This window comes from Notechis scutatus, chromosome 4 (assembly GCF_049901735.1).
Source record: "Notechis scutatus isolate UNSWTSFEM ecotype Mainland chromosome 4, rNotScu1.2, whole genome shotgun sequence".
NCBI lineage: Eukaryota > Metazoa > Chordata > Lepidosauria > Squamata > Elapidae > Notechis > Notechis scutatus.
In genome coordinates, this window is record NC_142012.1 from 114,222,547 (window position 1) to 114,241,925 (window position 19,379).

At 38.2% G+C, this 19,379-nt stretch overlaps 1 protein-coding gene across 2 annotated transcripts; it reads left to right on the plus strand.

Annotated features, from left to right (window-relative positions):
• The first annotated feature begins 326 nt into the window (after positions 1-326).
• SPMIP5 (sperm microtubule inner protein 5) lies at positions 327-13,857 on the plus strand. 2 transcript variants are annotated; one of them, XM_087962545.1, is made up of 6 exons: positions 327-490; positions 1,571-1,639; positions 4,381-4,602; positions 8,541-8,724; positions 10,516-10,604; positions 12,964-13,857. In XM_087962545.1, the coding sequence occupies exons 1-6, from the start codon at positions 355-357 to the stop codon at positions 13,122-13,124; spliced, it is 861 nt and encodes a 286-aa protein (XP_087818671.1). In that variant the 5' UTR covers positions 327-354; the 3' UTR covers positions 13,125-13,857. The 2 variants fall into 2 exon arrangements, with proteins under 2 accessions (XP_087818671.1, XP_087818673.1); XM_087962547.1 differs by having other exon boundaries at positions 328-439.
• Positions 13,858-19,379: the final 5,522 nt, after the last annotated feature.

Here is a 19,379-nt window from a genome sequence, read left to right on the forward strand (position 1 = left end):
TTAATGAAACATTGCCTTAATCTACATCTGGGATACAATTTAGTTTACCGGAGTAATATTTGGGAAACTCCAGATTCAAATCTATTGGCAACTAAATAAGTCTGCGAAACACAATATTCCTATTTTCCTCCTTGCTTACGATTAGGGTCGTTGGAACACCCAAAAGCAAGCGGTCAATTTGAAAAGCTGACCTGTGAAAAGAAGCGCGTCTCTTCCTCTTTCTTCCTAACCGACCCCTTTACTCACACCCCCTACTACGGCTACACTGCCTTCTGCCCGAGTATTATTAAACTCCGGAAGTCTCCCTCCCGCCGGTTGTAAAGATCGTGCAGGCTGAGGTCATAATGCCGTGGGATGGTGGCCGGCTATATTGACCTCTTCTGGGAGGGGCGGGAGAGACTCGGCGGAGGAGCGTGTGGTTGGCAGAGATACTATCGTGGTAAACGCTTCCCTCCTCATTCCTCGCGGGTTCCTCGCAAAACTGAAACCGGTGGGTGGGCGTCCCACTAGAGCTTTCCCGCTTACAACGCTTCTTAACCGAAGGCGTTGGCTGGTTCTCTGGGCGCTTTTTCTTTCTCTGACTCTCAAGTTTGCTTTTGCGGGAGTGCTTTTCTTAGAGTGAACTTCTATTACTTTTATTTTTTATTTTATTATTTTTTTTCTCACCGTTTCTCTCTTCTGATATTCCGCACTAAGAAAGTTGTGGGAAAGCAGTAGGAGCCAAGGAAAGCTGGGCATTTGAAAGCTGACCGGCTTCTATTGGGGGAGATGGGCGATTGTAGGTGCTCTGAATAGCTTTGTTGGCTTTTAAAATGGTGAGAGAATTTGCTCATCAGAAGCTATGTACAACCCTTTAGTTAACACTTTGCCACATTTAAAGGCAGGAAAGGACTACCAGCTAACCCTGGAAAGTTGGGTTGTTGTTTTGTGGGCTAGTTCTGGATAACTCCTAAGCTCACCTTGGCTGCTCTTATAAGCTTAAGCCTTAAGTCTGTGGAGATTCTCAGTCAGATCACGGTTGTCCAAAGGTGCTTTTTTTCAATGAAAAAAAAATGAGCCTTAAGCCTTAAGGGATCTGTGTTTGCTTGGATGAAGAAGAAAATAAATAAATCCAGCTCACTAGAAATCCCAGGACTGTTGGTTTCACTGGACAGTTGAAAAATAAATGTCCTATAAAAAAGCCAAAATCACTTTTGTTGTCCTGCCAAAAAAAGCAACATAGATGTAGTCAACAGGAACTGAACTTGACTTGAGGGCCCCTGTGTCCTGAACAAATTGCACAAAACACTTCTTTTATATCAAGGATAGTAGGTCCTTGTTACCATGGTTCTAGGGAGGGTTTTCTTATCCCTGACATTTGCCATCCTTCCTGAGCTGTTTTGAATCTGCTTTGGAAGGCTTATTTCTCATCATTGGTGCCTGTATCCATGTGGATGGTCTTCATGACGTTAGATAGCAGAAGTGATTGACAAGCTGGAAGTCAGTATGTTTTGAGTAAACTGGCCTTTTAAAGGCTTAGTCATATTGAAGTATGGATGCAACACTGAGCATTTGCTTTCTGTCATCGTAGCTGGAAAAAGCATGACAGCATTTCGGCGGCAAGTAGATGAATATCATCCATTGATACCAGGATACACAGGTAAAAAATTTACACCTTTGGCCTCTTCTTGGCCACTGACTTGACAAGAAATTGCAATGTCCAGATAAAGAGGAAGCCAACGATCAACTTTCTCAGCTCGGTTGCTTTGTTACTGTTTAATATATTGGTCTACCAGTAACAAACAAGATTATAACTTTTATTAGCATTCTAAAGCTAAAAAGAAAGCCTCACATCATGCGAAAGGGTGTTACGTTTAACCAGTGGCACTTTTATGTATATAGTACTAAAATTCTTGTGCCTTGTAACCTTCAACTGGGCAAAAGAGTTTATCAAAAGGCAAAACATTTTCAACTAAGGTACCACAAAAACGGCTAACTTATAGAATGTATCCAAAATCTGGGAGCCATGACTTGAATTGAAATTTGGCAAATGTTATAAAATATTTGTGATAGAATTATTAATAGAGTATTTTATGATGTAATACAAAGTGTCATAAAACATTTCCTGTGGTTAACTGCTGATGTTGACTGTGTTATACAGTTCAACATGAGATACCTTCAAGGCAGGTATATCTCTGGATATCTCTCTGAATTTTAAAGAACATTTTCCGGTACAGCTAGTCCTCAACATATGACCACAACTGAGCCCAAAATTTCTGTTGTTAAGTGAGACCTTTGTTAAGTGAGTTTTGCCCCATTTCACGACCTTTCTCACTAGTTGTTCAATGAATCACTGCAGTTGATAAGTTAGTAACCCAATTGTTAAGTGAATCTGGCTTCCCCATTGACTTTGCTTAATCACGTGACTCCGGGTCATAGCAACAGTCATAAATATGAACCAATTGCCAAATGTCAGAATTTTGATCACATGATCATGGAGACGCTGGAAAGATCATTACTGTGAAAAAGGGTCATAAGTCACTTTTTCCAGTGCCATTGTAACTGAACAGTCACTAAATGAACTTGTAAATTAAGGACTATTAGAAGCTCTGATATTGTTGAAGGAAATGAGGAATCCGGGAAGGAAATCTCTCTGAAACAATGATCCAATGGGTTCTGAGTTATAGAGTCTGGGCTATGAACATAATCAAGAATTTTGAAAAGAAGAATGATACAGAGAATAAAACTTTTATCTTCAAGCATGACAGCTTCTCACATGCCAAAAGAGATGTCTGTGGGCATCTGCTTGATTACCAATGTTCTGGGTTTTTTTTAGCAATCAGGCATACAATAAACTATTGTAATGATCAATGTTTGCAACTGTTTTTGGACTCAGTGGATACATGAAAAGCCAACATACTGATGGGAAACATTATAACCTCATTAGGATAAATGGGGTTAGCATTGGCTTATTGAAAGTGGTGAAAAGGATATCCTTTACAAAATCTCAAGGTACCTATTTAACATTTTTAAATTCCTTGGAAATAATTACTTTTTAGACAACTATGTGAACCTAGCTAAGTGTGACAGGTGGACAAAGTAGAAGTGGATTTTGTTGATACTTATGTGGATGACTATAAGGCCAAAATCATATTCTACCTAATGGGACTGATACTATAATTAGATCCCAATTTCACTATCCACTGATAGGCAGAGCTGTTAGATGATCATAGATGATTGGAATGGATTTGGAGTTATTATCACTTCTCACACAGAAAATGCTCTCTGCTGGCTTTGTATATATCATGAATTTGCTACAATACTAGAGTATTTTATGTGCTCTAGCCAATTTGGTAATCTGGCACTCTAATTTGCATTGGAATATGTTCTTTCTGAATTAAAAGTAAGTTCCATCTCCCACCTGTACCCAGAGTTATTTAAATGCTCAGGTTATAGATAAATCAAACTCTAAAGAAATAATAAGGTAGCAGTGCCTCGATTGATGTCTTCCAGATGAATTGACCCTCTGTATCTCAGGATTCATAGTTACTATTACTATTTCTGGAGCTAATTTATTTGGGAGGCACAATTCTTGAATATACCTTCTGGAGATACCATCAATATCACCTTCTTCTTTGCCCTCTTTCTTTGCTGACAGTTTCATATGAAGTTTCAAAGTGAAGTTTAACTCCTTCATTTTCATATCTCTGGTGAGAGCGAATATAAAGATCTCCATCTTCCTTTCCTTTCTCTAGCTCCATTTTAAGCACCTCCTGCTGCTAATCCATCTTGCCCCCAAGTAGAAGTCCTGTAGCATTTGTAGGGCAGCTTAGAATACTCAGTGGCATGCACCAGACTTTACTCTTTGCCTAGTGTTAGGAATAGCAATTTATATTATGAGGATGGGTGGGAGAAATATAATAATAAAATATTATGAATATAATCACCTGGCAAGAGATGGCAAAATAACATAATTTTGGAAGATATAGCCCCAAGAGATGAACATTCTGTTTTATATCCCAACAAATAATCTATCTGACACACCTGTTGTGAATGCAGGTAATAGAACTTTTTTTAAATGATGGACAGTATAATTAACTAATAGGGTTATAATGAAGTAGCTGCTTTCAAAGCTACAAAGTCCTTAACAGGATGGATGGCCATTGGTTAGGGAAGCAATAGTACAAGGTTTTTACTTTAGTTTTGGATTCGATCATTGTTTCCCAGCAAGGCAACTTTGATACGCTAGCTGAGGAATTTTGGGAGTTGAAGTTCACAAATCGTAAAAGTTGCCAAGTTTGGAGGCCATTGTCTTAAATAAATATAAACATGCAGAGCCTAGGCTATCCTATTTTAAAGGTTTCTGAATGCTGCCTGACTACATTTCTTTGCTTTTTCTAGGATACATCCCTCTCAGATTCTATCGTGTTGGAACTAGCTTCGGAAATGATTCTGTGTGGTGTGTTAACACCTTTCGTGATATTACAGACAGAAAGAATGACCAGGTAGCTGAACTGAGGCATACAGCAGCCACCACGCCACAGCTACCACCTATTTGCCCTAATGAAGAAATATTAAATGTACTTGATGACTATAATTACAAACATCATCCCAATGTGCTGGGTACAGTATGCATCATTTATAATAACTTGAATATATTTAACTCCCTTTAATTGCCATTGCACTCTAACATTATTGAAAATAATTAATGTGTCAAAAAATTTCTTTCAATTGCTGATTAAATACTATGCATTAGAGTGTACGAATCAGGGCATGAATTGTGTTCTTAATGGATACTTTATGAATTGACTAATCTTACAACTTTGTAAAAATATAAAAAATAAAGTACAGAATCTTAATTTCAGGGTAAAATGTTTTTAATATATTTTTTATTGTAAGTGTCTTGGTTTAGGAGTGTTGTTTAATGCCGCCCCAAAAGTTGCTCTTTACATGACTCTGAATCAGCTCTGGATGTGTTTGTCTTTATGACGTTACCTGTTTCATGGATTGAATTCACACTTTTTTGTCCTTTTTGCAATATTGGGTTTGGGATGGCCTGTTTTATTAGCTTTGTTCTTACTTCACTACATTTGAATTCTTGGACACAAGCAAGCATTTATGTTCAGCCTAACTTTGCTAGCAATATAGCCAATGTTATAAGCAAACCCAGTCTTAGCTTCAGTTTTACAGCCTCTGTAGCAATGAAAGGGTTTTTTTTTAATCTGAAAAGGTTTTTTTCCTGCTTAGATGAGTAGTTTTAACATAATACAAGGTCTTAATTCTTTCTTTGAGTTGTGGCTGTACAAACATGAGAGTTATTGTAAAAAGAGTCTAGGTCAGAAGTGGTAGTCAGCCAGTTCTGACCAGTTCTGGAGAATTGGTAGTAGAAATTTTGAGTAGTTTAGAGCAGGGGTCTCCAACCTTGGCAACTTTAAGACTTGTGGACTTCAACTCCCAGAATTCCTCAGCCAGCAAAAGCATTGAAGTTGAAGTCCACAAGTCTTAAAGTTGATAAGGTTGGAGAACTCTGGTTTAGAGAACTGGCAAATACCACCTCTGACTGGCCCCACCCCCATCTATTCTCTGCCTCCTGAGTTCCAGCTGATTGGCTGGGTCTTCTTTTGTTGCCCTGTACAGGAGAACAGAGCTGGAAAGGAAGTTATTGGGGTGGGGAGGGAATGGGATTTTGCAGTGACCTTCCTCCTGGAGTGGGGTGGGATGGAGATTTTACAGTATCCTTCCCTTGCTTTGCCCACCAAGCCATGCCCACCACGCCATGCCCACAAAACTGGTAGTAAAATTTTTTGAATCCCACCTGTGGTCTAGGTGTCAAATGCTTTCATGTTATTCTTCTAGAATTACCACTAGCAGAAGTTTTTAATAGAAGGAGAAGAAATTATGGTTTCATTGCTGGATGGCTTCTCCCATCACACTGGATTCTTGTCTCAAAAATAGATCCCCTCATGCAATGAGTACTGAAACTGCGGATGGGCAGGCACTTGGCTGTTTTTTATTTTTATGTCGAGTAGGGGGTCTGGTTATTAATTTATTTGAATATATTCATTTGAATTTATTACCCACCCAACTCCAATGGATTATTTTTGTTAGCCTAGAATTTGTAATATGGGAGTGGGAGGCAAAATGTTGTTTGAGTCTTGTTTGGAACTGCTAAGAAAGTAACCACATTCGCTGCCTATTCCCAGCATTTTAAGGCCAGCTGAAATTACAATGATTGAAGATTAGCTTTATAATGGTTTGTGAAGGATCAGCAAGGAAAAACCCTGTGAATTGTCCCCCAATGGAAGTGTCCTTTGCCTTAAAGGAAGCTGAATATTGCTAATACTGCCACTGATGTCATTTACTCTGTATTGGATTGGCATATTTTCGGTATATAATAGCATTGATTGTCTTCCCCCAAATACTCATATTTCCCAAGCTCAGTTTTGTTTCTGATCCTTTCTAGGAGAGCATGGCAAAAAAAGCCACATTTGAGCTCTTAGCTTTTGGATATATTTCCTTTATTCATTCCAACTAAAAAATTGCATTCTGAAGGCTTAAGTAGGAAAGAGCTTTTTACCACAAGAAATAGTGACAAAAAGAGTACTCTTTGTTCATTTTATTTTTCCCAAATATTGAAGCTTAAAGCTGAATGACAAAGGCCAGTGCTTTATCATCACAGATGCCAAATTCTGTAGGGTATTTGTTTTTTATTGCACTACTGAAGGGACCTCATAGCTGTTACCCACAATGGAGCCAGACACTGAATGGGATATGTGTCCTTGATGAATTGTAGTGATGAATAGGATAACAACAACTTTCTCATTGGGAGAGAGGTATGAGGAGTATTTCTCCTATGTCAAGCCCTTTGGTATTTCCTTTTTCCTCTTTAAATTATGTGCAAGACTGGAACCATAAAGTATGACAAAGGGCTCTAATCACCATGCTATTTCAGATAGGAGGCCACGTGGATTGGCTTCTCTCTGTGATTCTATGTGAACTTGCTTTATGCTCTTTAAAAAGCTCAGCTGGAAAACTAGAAAGGGTACATGAGCCATAGTGGTGCAGTGGTTACAATGAAGTATTGCGAGCTACTTCTTACAAACTGCTGATTGCAGTTTGGCAGTTTGATCCTGACCGGCTCAAGGTTGACTCAACCTTCCATCCTTCTGAGGTCAGTAAAATGAGGACCCAGATTGTTGGGGGTAGTATGCTGACTCTGTAAACTGCTTAGAGTGGGCTGTAAAGCACGGCGAAGCATATATAAGTTGAAGTGCTATTGCTATATTGCAAATTTAGAATTATTTTTCCACATTTGAGGTTCTACTATTCATATTATTTGATTTTTATAAATGGGGCATAGTTTTAGGGTGAGTCTCTCTGTTCAGAGTATTTCATTCCTTTTCTATCAGGTCTATTACATTTACAGTTATCAGAACATCAGTTAGGGAATACTCTGTGGTCAGTAGGCATCCTTAGTTTTTAGATTGTTCTAAGAGATTAAATATTATCTAGCAGATGTTAGCTCCGCTAAGTAGGTCAGACCAGAAAGTCAACTACATAGGAAGAGTAAAACTACTTTTCTTGAGATTGGCTATAATAACGGAGTCTTCCTGTATTATAGTGCTGCTATACCTTCTCCTCTTTCTTATACTCCAGTGAATTAGGCAGGTCTCTTCCTGAGTTAATTCTAAATGTTATCTTAAGAATTTTCTATCTCCTTTTTCCTAGGTAACAATTCCTGCATATTTCTGTTAAGATCATCTTTTTAACTCTTTACAGCAGCCTTCCCCATGCTAGCAATTTTCAAATATGTAGACATCTCCATAAATTTCCTCAACCAATATATGTTTCCTTATAGCAAATTGTGTGCCAGCCACTTGTATCAAAGCTAAACAGCTTACATCGATAAAACATCAATGGCTTTCCAGAATGACAGGAGAAAAGGAATCAACCTGGCCTTATGGAGAATATTATTTGAGTGCAGAGTGCAGTAGGAGTGTTGGGCTTGTGTGCCTTTAGAATCATGGGGGAAGCGAATTCACAGACTTCTTGCTTGGCCCAAAGAGCACAGGAAGATTCAATTCAGAGGAGATGGTCCTGCAGGTGACAAGGCAAGAACTTATCCTTTGCTGAAAATCCTGGGACTTTGAGTTCAGAGAACTGGAACACTGAGAAGATTGTTCTAAATAATAATTTTAGGTTAGGCAAAGCTTAGAATTCCTTCAAAACTTATTCTTCCCTTTGGTATCTAATAGGTGATTTTTATCTCTGCTGCTTTTCATCTCTGGAAAAAATTGGGCCTTGTAAACCACTTGGGTAGATGTTGGGGGCAAGGATGAGTCACCCCTGCTCTATGGTAGGTTCTTAGTAAGCTATTTAAAGGAAGATTTATTGAAATGCTCTAGTGGGTTGGGTATCAAAACTTGGATCAGTTTCTTTCTGTACTTTCAGTTATGGTTAATGTTAGACCTAGTTTTCCTCCCCCCCCCCCAATACCATTTGGAATCCATGTTAGCCTCCCTTAACTTTTCAATAACACTTTTTTTTTAATCATTTTACAGGTCCTGTGGACACCAAAAGAAGCTTACTGGAACCACCTATACCAGGATGGGGTGGCTTTGTGCCTAGATCCAGGGTCACAGAATTTGGTCATGGAGTACGCTATCATGTGATGGCAGAAAACTGCTACCGAGATTTTAAAAACTCATTGGATAGAGGCAAAGATCCTACTGGGAAAGATCCCACGTATGTTCATGTTGAAATGTTCTTCCTTTGGTCTTGGATGGGGTAGCACTGCCCCAAACAGGTCCTATGCATAATCTGCTTCTCCTGGACTCATGATTCCTGCTCAAAGAGCAGGTGGCAGTCGTGGTCAGGAGGCTCTTTGCACAACTGCAGGTTGTGTGCCAGTGAGGCCCTTTCCTGGACCAACAATCCTTACTCATGGTCACTCATGCCCTAGTCCCCTTCTGTTTTGACTATTGTGATGTGCTCTACATGGGGCTACCCCTGAAAAGTATCCGGAAGCTCCAGTTGGTACAAAATGCAGCGTCCTGCATAGTTTTGTGCAGACCTCGATATGCACATTAATCACCTCTCCTGCAGGAGCTGCATTGGTTGCCGATTTGCTTCCGGGTGAAGTGCAAGGTGCTGGTTGCAACCTTTAAAGCCCTTCATGGCTTAGGATCAGGTTATCTGAGGGATTGTCTCTTGCCGGTCACATCTACCCAATCCACTAGAGTGGGGAGGCAAGGAATGTTGTGGATCCCATCCTCTAAGGAGGTACATCTGGTGGGATCCAGAAGAAGGGCCTTCTGTATGGTGGCTCCCTCTCTCTGGAATATCATCTCTCCAGAGATTAGATGGCCCCCACTTTCTTTCAGAAGGCCCTGAAGATGTTCTGCGGGTTTGGGGAACCCATACTCATTAAATGGCTGGTATGTATGTGCGTTGTCACCAGGGAGGGGGTGGAGAGTATTTTATTATTTTTATTCTTTATTATTTTTATTTTTATTTATTTTATATTGTGTTTTTATGTCCTTGTAAGCTGCCTTGAGTTGCCATGTATGAGTACGCAGCAATATAAATTTTCTAAATAAATAAAGGATGTACTGTATATTGCTACTCTCCCTCGAGAGGATTTTGATGTTATATCACAGAACAGTGTTTGTTAATGGATAAGGAACCAAGTTTGGAAATATAATTTTAATAAATTTATTATTCAATATATATTGCATAAGTAACGAACCTTTAAAGCCACAAACGGACCATGGATTGGTCTTTCATAATGGTCTATTACAGATGTCTCCAAAGTTTAAAGTTGTCAAGTTTGGGGATCCCTGGTCTATTATTATCAAAGTAGTGGTGTGGTTAGGGCACCAGACTAGAAACTGGGGAACTATGATTCCCAATCCTATATTTAGCCTGAACCCAGATGGACGATTCTGGGCCTGCCAGTCTCTAGGAAGAAAACAATGGGAACCACTTCTAAAAATGTTGCCAAGAAAACTTTTTAGGAACCTGGACAGGTGGTCACCATGAGTCAAGATGACTCAAAGGCAAGAACAAATGAATAAATAAATAAATGGAATCAATGTAGAGTATCCTGCCCCTCTGCCTCAGCTGTAATAGTAAGAAAGCCAAATATTCGGGCAAACATGCTTAGCTAAACAAGTGTTTGTTATTATTTATTATTTAGACAAGAAATTCAGTAGGAGTAAAGCTATTTTGTCTCCGCCTGGGGGATTATTTCTTCCAGATAACTCTTAAAAACTCTAGGATTAAAGGATGATAGACTGCCATGGATTTGGATTTTTGTTTTTTTAAAAAAATAGAGTAGTTGGTATGTGAAGAAAACTATTAGGAAAATTAGGAGAAGACCCAACAGGATGCATATCAAGAACCCTCTCCCCCCCCACCCTCTCTCTCCTGTATGTATGTATGTATGTATGTATGTATGTATGTATGTATGTAAATATATATATATAAATGGCAAGAACTGCACAATGTTGAGATATATATTCTATTCTATTTTAGAAAAAGAGTGCCTGTAACCAAAGATTCACAACAACAGAGATTCTATAGGCCTGAAGGAATGATGCCCAAGTACACTGGCCATATTCCACGTAAGAGTTCAGATTTTATTCTTTAAAACCATGATGGGCCATTCAACTATTGGCCAAACTCACTTTTAGACAAGTCTGTCCCAACTTTGATTTGAAGGAAGAATAGAGGCAGTGCTTTTCCGTGCCTCTTTATGACTTAATGATTTTAAACATTGTCTACTGCATTTCTCCAGATATGTTGGGGCACAACATCTATCATCCAGATGAGCATAGGTTTACACTGGCTAGAGGCTAGAGTAATGAGTTCCTAGAAAACAAAATGGTTTTCAGAGCCTGCCGAAATGCTTATGCAGCATCTATTGTATTATTTCTCAAACTTGGCAACTTAAGATGTGGAGACTTCAATTTCCAGGATTCCCTAGCCAGCATGGGTGGGGAATTCTGGAAGTTGGTTCACAGATCTTAATATTGTCAAGTTTGAGAAACTTTGATTTATTACTAATCCATTAAAGTAACTGCAGCCTTTTCTAAAACTATATGGATACCTCTCCTGCAGCTGCAATTCTCAATTCAGCCTTTACTGTCAATGCACAACATGTGTACAATGAGATTGGCTGAGCCTCCCTTAGTGCACCCCCCAGCATAAATACATATCAATAACTCACACTGAAAAAAGAAAATCCCTAACCCAATAAATCATACTAACAATACACAATCATCTCTCTATATATATGTTATATTATAATATTGCACCAATGTCAACATGTTGTGTCTGCCCTGCAAGTCTATCATACTACATATTTATGATGTTATGTTGCATTCAGGAGTCTGACAGCCCACAGATAAAAGCTGTTCTTCAGCTGGCTATGCTTCTATATCTCCTACCCGATGGTAGGAAGGTAAAGAAGTGCTGAGCAGGGATTTTCCTCACTTTTCTAAGACAGTCCTAGCAATGTCATCTAGTGATGTCAGGGAACAGCCCATGATGTTTTGTGCAGGAAAATATCAGAGAAAGATCCCTTGGTTGAAGAAATTATAGGTATGAGTCTTCCTCTCTGTGTACTTTTGGCCTTCAGGAGTGCTATAATTTCTAGCCAGCAGAGTTGCCCATCCCAGTCTATCAGCTGTTCCACAAAGTTGCTAAAGGACTTAGTTGTATTTAAATTTGTAATGGGAATGTTTAACATTCAAGCGTGCTCAACTTGAAGCAGAACAATTACAATAAGTGACAATATTCTAATTCTGCAAGACTAGTATACAATAGCAGACGAAATATTTCTGCCAGTGTCTTAAATAAGTGGCTGAATACATTGAAAAAAAATCCAGACTAGATAGCTTGAATGATAAATTAGAACTCTTTCTGCAAGAAATAAATTTGTTTTTATAGCTTCAGATTTCATAAGTAACAAAATTGATAATGAAATTCATCTGTGAGCATAGACACCCATACAGAGTTTAGAATGTTGCAACTGACACCAAAGAAAAGCATAATGAAAATGTCTCCCACCCATAGCAATATGGAGGGATCAAGCTTTTCAACATTAGAATTTAGGTATTTGGATTCTGTTCTTCAATGTTCCCTAAAGAATTGATAAACAGTTTCCCCAATGGCTGTTGGCTGAACTTGTGGAGATATAAATGAAGGGGCATTTAATATCAGGAAGACTCCACATTGATAGTTTCATTTGTTCAGTCAGATGCCAAATTGGTTGTGCATGTTTGTGTCTGAAGCACCTAAGGAGCTTTTGGGTTGAAAGGATTAGCCAGTGGGATCCCACCTTTGCCAGTGGGATGCCTGATTGGGGGTTCCTTTCATATCCCTGTTAATTGGCTGTTGTTTCCTTGTGCTGCCAAGCCCTGGGCTCCTAAGTACCTGATAAGATGGTGGTAAATCAGCACTCCTGTTGACTGACAAAGAGCCTGTTTCTCAGGCTTTAATCATTTCCCTGGCTATTGTTGTACCTGCATGGCTAACAATCTTATTTCAATATTTCGGCATACTTGAATGCACCTACTTGAATGTCTTTCATTCTTTTAGCGTGAAGTTGCGGTCATTTTAGAAAAGCTAAAATCTAAGCCTGTGCAGTACTTATAAGTCTTTTGGCCCCAAAATATATATTTGAAACAGAATCCAATCTTTTACCAAGGAGTTCTTCAGAGCTTCTTCATCTCTAGACTTTTAAGGCGTGTGGACTTCACCACCACATCAGTATTCACCATCAATTATGCTGAAGTTCACCCATCTTAAAGGCCCTGAGGCAATAGAACATGATGACATGTAACAACTGTTTTTTTATTGTTGTAATAGCTAATGTGTTAATCCAGTCATTTTGCCAACCAAGTGTGTCTATCTGGAGAAGAAGAAAATAAAAGACCATAGGTTGCAAAATATATTGAACAAAACATGTGTGTTTTGCAGATGAACGCTCTGGCCTTGGAAGAACATTTGGAAATATATGCAGAAGTTGCTCTGTATGCAGTCACACAGACAAGAACTATGGAGCTTATCTTAGTAAGAAACGCAAAATGGAAAAAGGTCAAGAGCAAATCAAAGAACACAAGGAAACATTAACTGCATAATATTTGAACTGTACCATTAGACAATTAAAATGAACATTAATGTCTGGAATGGGGCTACTTAAAAACTTTCTCTTTCTGACCTAATGTGGAGGTGTACAAGTATTTAAAAATATGTGGTATTTCTTATCTGTTTGTAAAAGAGTTACTGTGCCAGGAGAGAATCATAACGACATATACTATAGACTGAGAAGTCACATCAATTGGAAGAAATGAATGATTTCAGGGGCATCTTTAATGAAGAAAAGGCTTTGAGGATATATGGAGAAAATGCAGTGTCTTTGGGTTTGAGGAAGCATAAAAACTATAAGGTGTCAACAAGTAAGGACTTTTTTAAACATTTCAAACATTGAGATGACGTTATGTAAAGATGAGATAGCCATATTATACTTCCATATAGATTAGCTGAAGTTCTGAAATAAAGAATAAAATATTGAAAATTGTTTTAAAATAATTGACAAGAGTATTGTCCCAGTTTTTCTGGTGGCAGCCATGGTCACTGTAAACTAAGAGGAAAGAATATTTTCACATACAATGAAATTTCAATCTGTTTTAAAAGAGAACAATTGTGAGTTTAAAGCAGAAAATGAGAGATGTTTGTTCATTGTTTACCAGACATTTCAGTGGGACTGATTTTGCTCTTAAAAGTTCTCCATAGCAAAGAAGCAAACAAGACACCTTGGTGAAATTACCTACACAGAGGATTATTGTTACTGCATTTTGAGATGTATGTATGTATGTATGTATGTATGTATGTATGTATGTATGGCATTCAGCTTTGTTCGGGTATTTTCCCACGTCATAGTAGTTGTGCTTTTAAAGTTGTAGCGACGTTTCAGCAGAATCTCATCTGCCATCATCAGGCTTCTGTGTAGTGTTCATCTGTGTTGATGAACACTACACAGAAGCCTGATGATGGCAGATGAGATTCTGCTGAAACGTCACTACAACTTTAAAAGCACAACTACTATGACGTGGGAAAATACCCGAACAAAGCTGAATGCCATACATGTAAGTACCCGCGAAAACTTAAGAATATATATATATATGTGTGTGTGTGTGTGTGTGTGTGTGTATATATGTATATGTATATGTATATGTTTTCTGAGGTTCTCGCGGGTATTTGTATGTGGATCTTCGGTTATTCGGGTTTTCTCCCACGTAAGATTGGAAGTATCTAGGCAACGTTTCGATGAAGTCTCATTCATCATCTTCAGGCTTGTGTCTTATGCTCTGTGCTTCTCAGAGTAATGTGAGCTTGCAGCTGCTTCTTCCTTTTAACTGCTAGTGGGGGTGTGACTTGATTGTGTGACTTGATTGAAGACACAAGCCTGAAGATGATGAATGAGACTTCATCGAAACGTTGCCTACATACTTCCAATCTTACGCGGGAGAAAACCCGAATAACCAAAGATCCGTATATGTATATATGTATATATGTATATATATGTAGGTCTAGGTGTGTTCGGGTCTTTTCCCGTGTAAGATTAAGAGTATCTTGGCGACGTTTCATACACACATACATTTAAACAAATAGTTTATTATCCTGCTGCTGAATTTTGTCACAAAGCACTTATTGGGTGTTTTGCTATTAAAGTGTAAATATTGAGCAGGGGCTATTTTTAATATAATTACTTTAATATTTGAGTAGTTTACTATTTTTCCATTTGAAAGTACTTTTCTGTGTTGATGGAGATCAAATAATCATGTCACGCTGTTTGTTTAAAGTGCATTCTATTAAATATTTATGTACACATTAAAATTATCTAGTTAATTACTGTTCTACAGTTGACCCTACAATTTCTGCCAGCATGCCTTCTAGATAATGGTCAGCGGATTTCAGACAAACTCTCCTTTGACTTTTAACACTGCAATGTTCACCAACCATATTTAGATATAACTTGGGAAGTACATGCAAAACACATGCTGATGCAGTCCAGATAGGTATATGGACCAGCCTGGAAGCTTATTTTGTGCACACACACAAAAATCTAGGTCTCTGTTTTCCCCAACTTTACTTAAAAGGGATAATATAGTAAATCTGCTTGATAGATAAACATCAGTCAGTCCCTGCCAATCACCAATTAATCAGCTTCTCCAATCCAAGTGCCCTCAGTATGTGGGACCAAATCCCCAGAATTCTTAGCAATAGCCTCCCCCTTCTAATAAAGTCCACACATCTTTTGAGGCGATATATTATGATAAAGCAAACTTTTCCAACCTTGTGCCCTCAAGGTAACTAAAGTCATTTCAAATTCCAGTCCCCAAGCAGAGTTGACTGTTTTGATTTGGAAAGGAGAGGGAATTGTATTTGGCTTGCTTGGAGAGCACCAGGGGGTGAGGAAAAACTGTGTTAAAAGTTTTGTGAAGAGATGTTAGCATAATAATAAATAAGTGCCTGACTTAATTACACTCGGGAAGGGTTTTTTCCCCCTTTGCATTTGATTGCATGGTACCTTGTCGAGCATTTCAGTTTCTGAATATTTCAGTTAAACTGTTAACCTTTACACTTAAATTTTCCTTCTCAGTCTATAATTTGTATGGTCTGCTGCCGTCAGAAAAGCGAGGTAGATTAGATGGCATCTGCTGTACTGCAAACTATAATTATTAGTAGTGTTTTGCATTACAAATGCACCCTTCAAATCCCTTCTCAGTAGACAGGTAGAGCTCCCTTGAAGTTTTACACAGGTAAGACCCACACTGGGACTACTTAAGACTGTCTTCTTCAGAAAAAGGTGTTTGTGAGAAAAGTCCTGCTGAGTGATTCAAATGAGTTGAAATACTAGATTAAACGCAGTTCTTCAAGTCAGAAGTTTGGAGTTGCATTCTGCAAATTAAAAAAAAAAAAAGCTCCCAAAGAAATTTCTGCCAGGCTGAGAAGTCTACAGGTAGGCCAAGGCACAATTCACTTACAACCACAAATGAGCCTCAAATTTCTGTTTGTTAAAGTGAATTGTGCCTCATTTTATGCCCTTTCTTTTCTCAGTTATTAAGTGAATCACCGCAGTTGATAAGTTAGTAACCTGGTTGTTAAATGAATCTGGCTTCCCCATGGACTTTGCTTGTCAGAAGATCACAAAAGGTGATCACAGGACTGGGGGATGCAGCAATGGTCATAAGTATAAACCAGTTGCCAAGCATTGAAATTTTGATCACGTGATCATGGGAATGCTGGAAAGGTGGTAACTTTGAATGGTTACTAAACAAACTGTTCAAAGGACAATCTGTAATTTTAGCCTGTAATTTTCACTTACTCATTGACCACCATTTTCTATATAAAAGAAATGGTCCAATCAGGATCTCCCATCTGGAAACTGATAATATGGTATTGGGGATGTGTAAATCAACACATCATTATTGTAAGATATCATTATAACTCAAATGTTCAACGAGGAAAAATCAATGCAAAAAGTTTAGAGAGCAACCTCACAAAAGTACAGGCCACATTTGGATGTGCATATGATAATTAATGGCATAGAAATAGGGGTTTTGACTATGTTTCCAGACCCATTGAACAAACAAAGCTCTCACTTCAACATAATTTATGGTTTCAACTAAGAGCTTGGACACAAGCTAATATTAAAGCACAATTACAAGTAGTCCTTGAGTTATAACAGTTCTTTTAGTGACCATTCAAAGTTACAATGGCATCAAAAAAAGTGACTTATGACTGTTTTTCACACCATTACACCATGGTCCCATGACCAAAATTCATGTGTTTGGCAACTGACTCATATTTATGAGGGTTGCAGTGTCCTGGGGTCATGTGATCATCCCTGAAAAGCAAAGTCAATGGGGAAGCCAAATTCACTTAACAACCATGGTACTTAAAAACAGAGATTCACTTAACGACTGGCAAGAAGGATTGTAAAATGCGGTAAAGTTCACTTAACAACTGTCTCGCTTAGCATCAGAAATGTTGGGCTCAATTGTAGTTCAAGGACTATCTAGTTCTAATTGTGGGTGGAGATCTGTTTGTCATAATAGCTTAAAACAAATGGGAAACCCAAAGCTAATAATAAATTTCCTGCCATCATCATTATGTGTATAATAGAAAGAAAAAGCTTATACCCTTTTTCAGCTTGCTAGGAGGGACCAAAACAGGTTCAGTGTTTACTTGGTTTAGAAAGTTTACTTTTAGATCATATTGTCAAAATTAATAACCTGTTTGATATGGTTTTACCTAGCAACGAGAGATGGAAAAGTCCTTTGTTAATAGAAGGTTTTCTCTTCTTTTTTGTTTCCCTTTGCTATTCCTGGGATATTAAATCCTAGTGAATATAGCCCTGCACCAAGGAGATGCATTACAGATTTTGGTCTAAACTACCCCAGCACTGTGTTTCATTACAGAAGTGTCAGGGTGTTTTCAAATGTTGGTAGCAAAAGCTGAATTTTGCTGCCAAACTCTATTGAACAAGCTACATCAGTTTCACAAGTCAAATGTTTCTTAATTGATATGATGCTGATCACAAACTTTGTTATGAATAGTACAGCGTTAAAGTCTGAAAAGACCCATCAATCTTACATGCACTTTGAGCATATTTTGTTGCAAATAGTGTCCTAATTGATAGTAGGCCTGATTATATGGCCAGGAGCCTAATTTATATATCACAAACTGCAGTCCTTTTGTTATTGAGGAAGTTGACACCTTTACAAGAGAACAATATATGTCAACCAAAATATATACCAATTAGGCCTTAGTGAGACACTGAAATGAATGATTTCAGAATATGCTGTACTTATAAATAATATATGGTTTACAGCCACTTGCATTTCAAACAGCAGTTCTCTTTGTTGCTACTATTTTAAAACTGTAAGCATTGAAAAAGGTCACAAAAATATGTCCATTAGCACTGAAAGCCAGGAAAATGGACAATAATTTGGTGTTCATTTAGCTTTGCATTTGATGGGATAGCTGTGAAATGTAGTTTGCTTAAACACCACACAACAAAGTGATTGGTGCTTCACTTCATTATTAAAAGAGGGTGTTTGATGGAAACCCATTGTTAACTATGAATGCATGGACATGGCAAGTAGTCACACAAAGCAGTTGTAAGCATGGAGCAAGCAAGAGTTTGTTTCCAGTTTCAAATCCTTCCCAGAACAGAACATTGTTTTTTAAAAATTCTACTTGAGTCCATTACCAACATCCAAAGATTGTTCAGAAATTAAAGGGCAAGATTAGGAAGGTATGCCTTCAAGTTAGCTGTGGAATGGGATGAATTGCTGCAGCCAACTCGCTGCAGGACAACTTGCCATGGTCAACTCGCCATGGGACAATTTGTCTCAGAATAAGAGTTACACTATTATCCAAGAAATGGTGGAATATAATTATTAAAGAAAGGATGCCAAAGGAGGGACAAAATCAAATGGGAATGACAAAAAACCAAATATTTGTTTAATCATTTTAAATAATTAAATTGAATTGTTGAATTATTTAGCAGCGACATGGCCAGGGAGAGCTGCCCTCTGGTAAGTTGCCCGTGGTGAGTTGGCTGTGGTGAGTTGGCAATGGCAAATTGCCCATGGTGAATTGGCTGTGGCAAGTTGTCGGAAGAGGTAGAAGTTGGAACCACACCAACAATTTATGTGCAATTTATATCCAGGAAGAGTAACTTTTCCAAATAAGACAATGGTCTGAGATTAGTATTGCTGATTATATATTTTTTCTCATATAGCCAAGAAATGTTTAAGTCCATGGAAGAAGAAAAGCATAACATCCTAAGTACATATCACATACTTTTTATCATGCAATTTGTCTTCGGTCTGGGTGCACAGAGATAGCATCAAGCTTGAGGACCTTATTTTAGAAATAAAAAGTCTACTTTGAACCCCCTTAGCTATTACTTTTCCTTTCACCCTTTAGATACAGTGATGGATGTTCTTCTTTCACCACTATTAAGCAAAGGTGCAGTTGCAGGTTCACTTCACTTTCACCCGGGTCTTAGTGAGTCTTTTGTCTTTGTCTAATGCAATACAATAATTTGGACCAGTCCCATATGCTAACAAAATATCTGGATAAGCTCTAACTTTACTTGAGCACCAATGCTCCTAAGGGTTTGCATGTCATTTTCTTACTAGAGTGACAGCAACTCTATCCTTTGGCATAATGGGAGAAAGGGCAGTGAAGGAAAAGAGCTCCTGTATCTTTAAAATTAAAGTCCCCCTGTACTATCACTTGGGCAGAAGAATATATAAGGTGCTTGAAATTTTATTTTTTTTATTAAGATTTGCACAAAAGCTTTCCACATTTCAAGA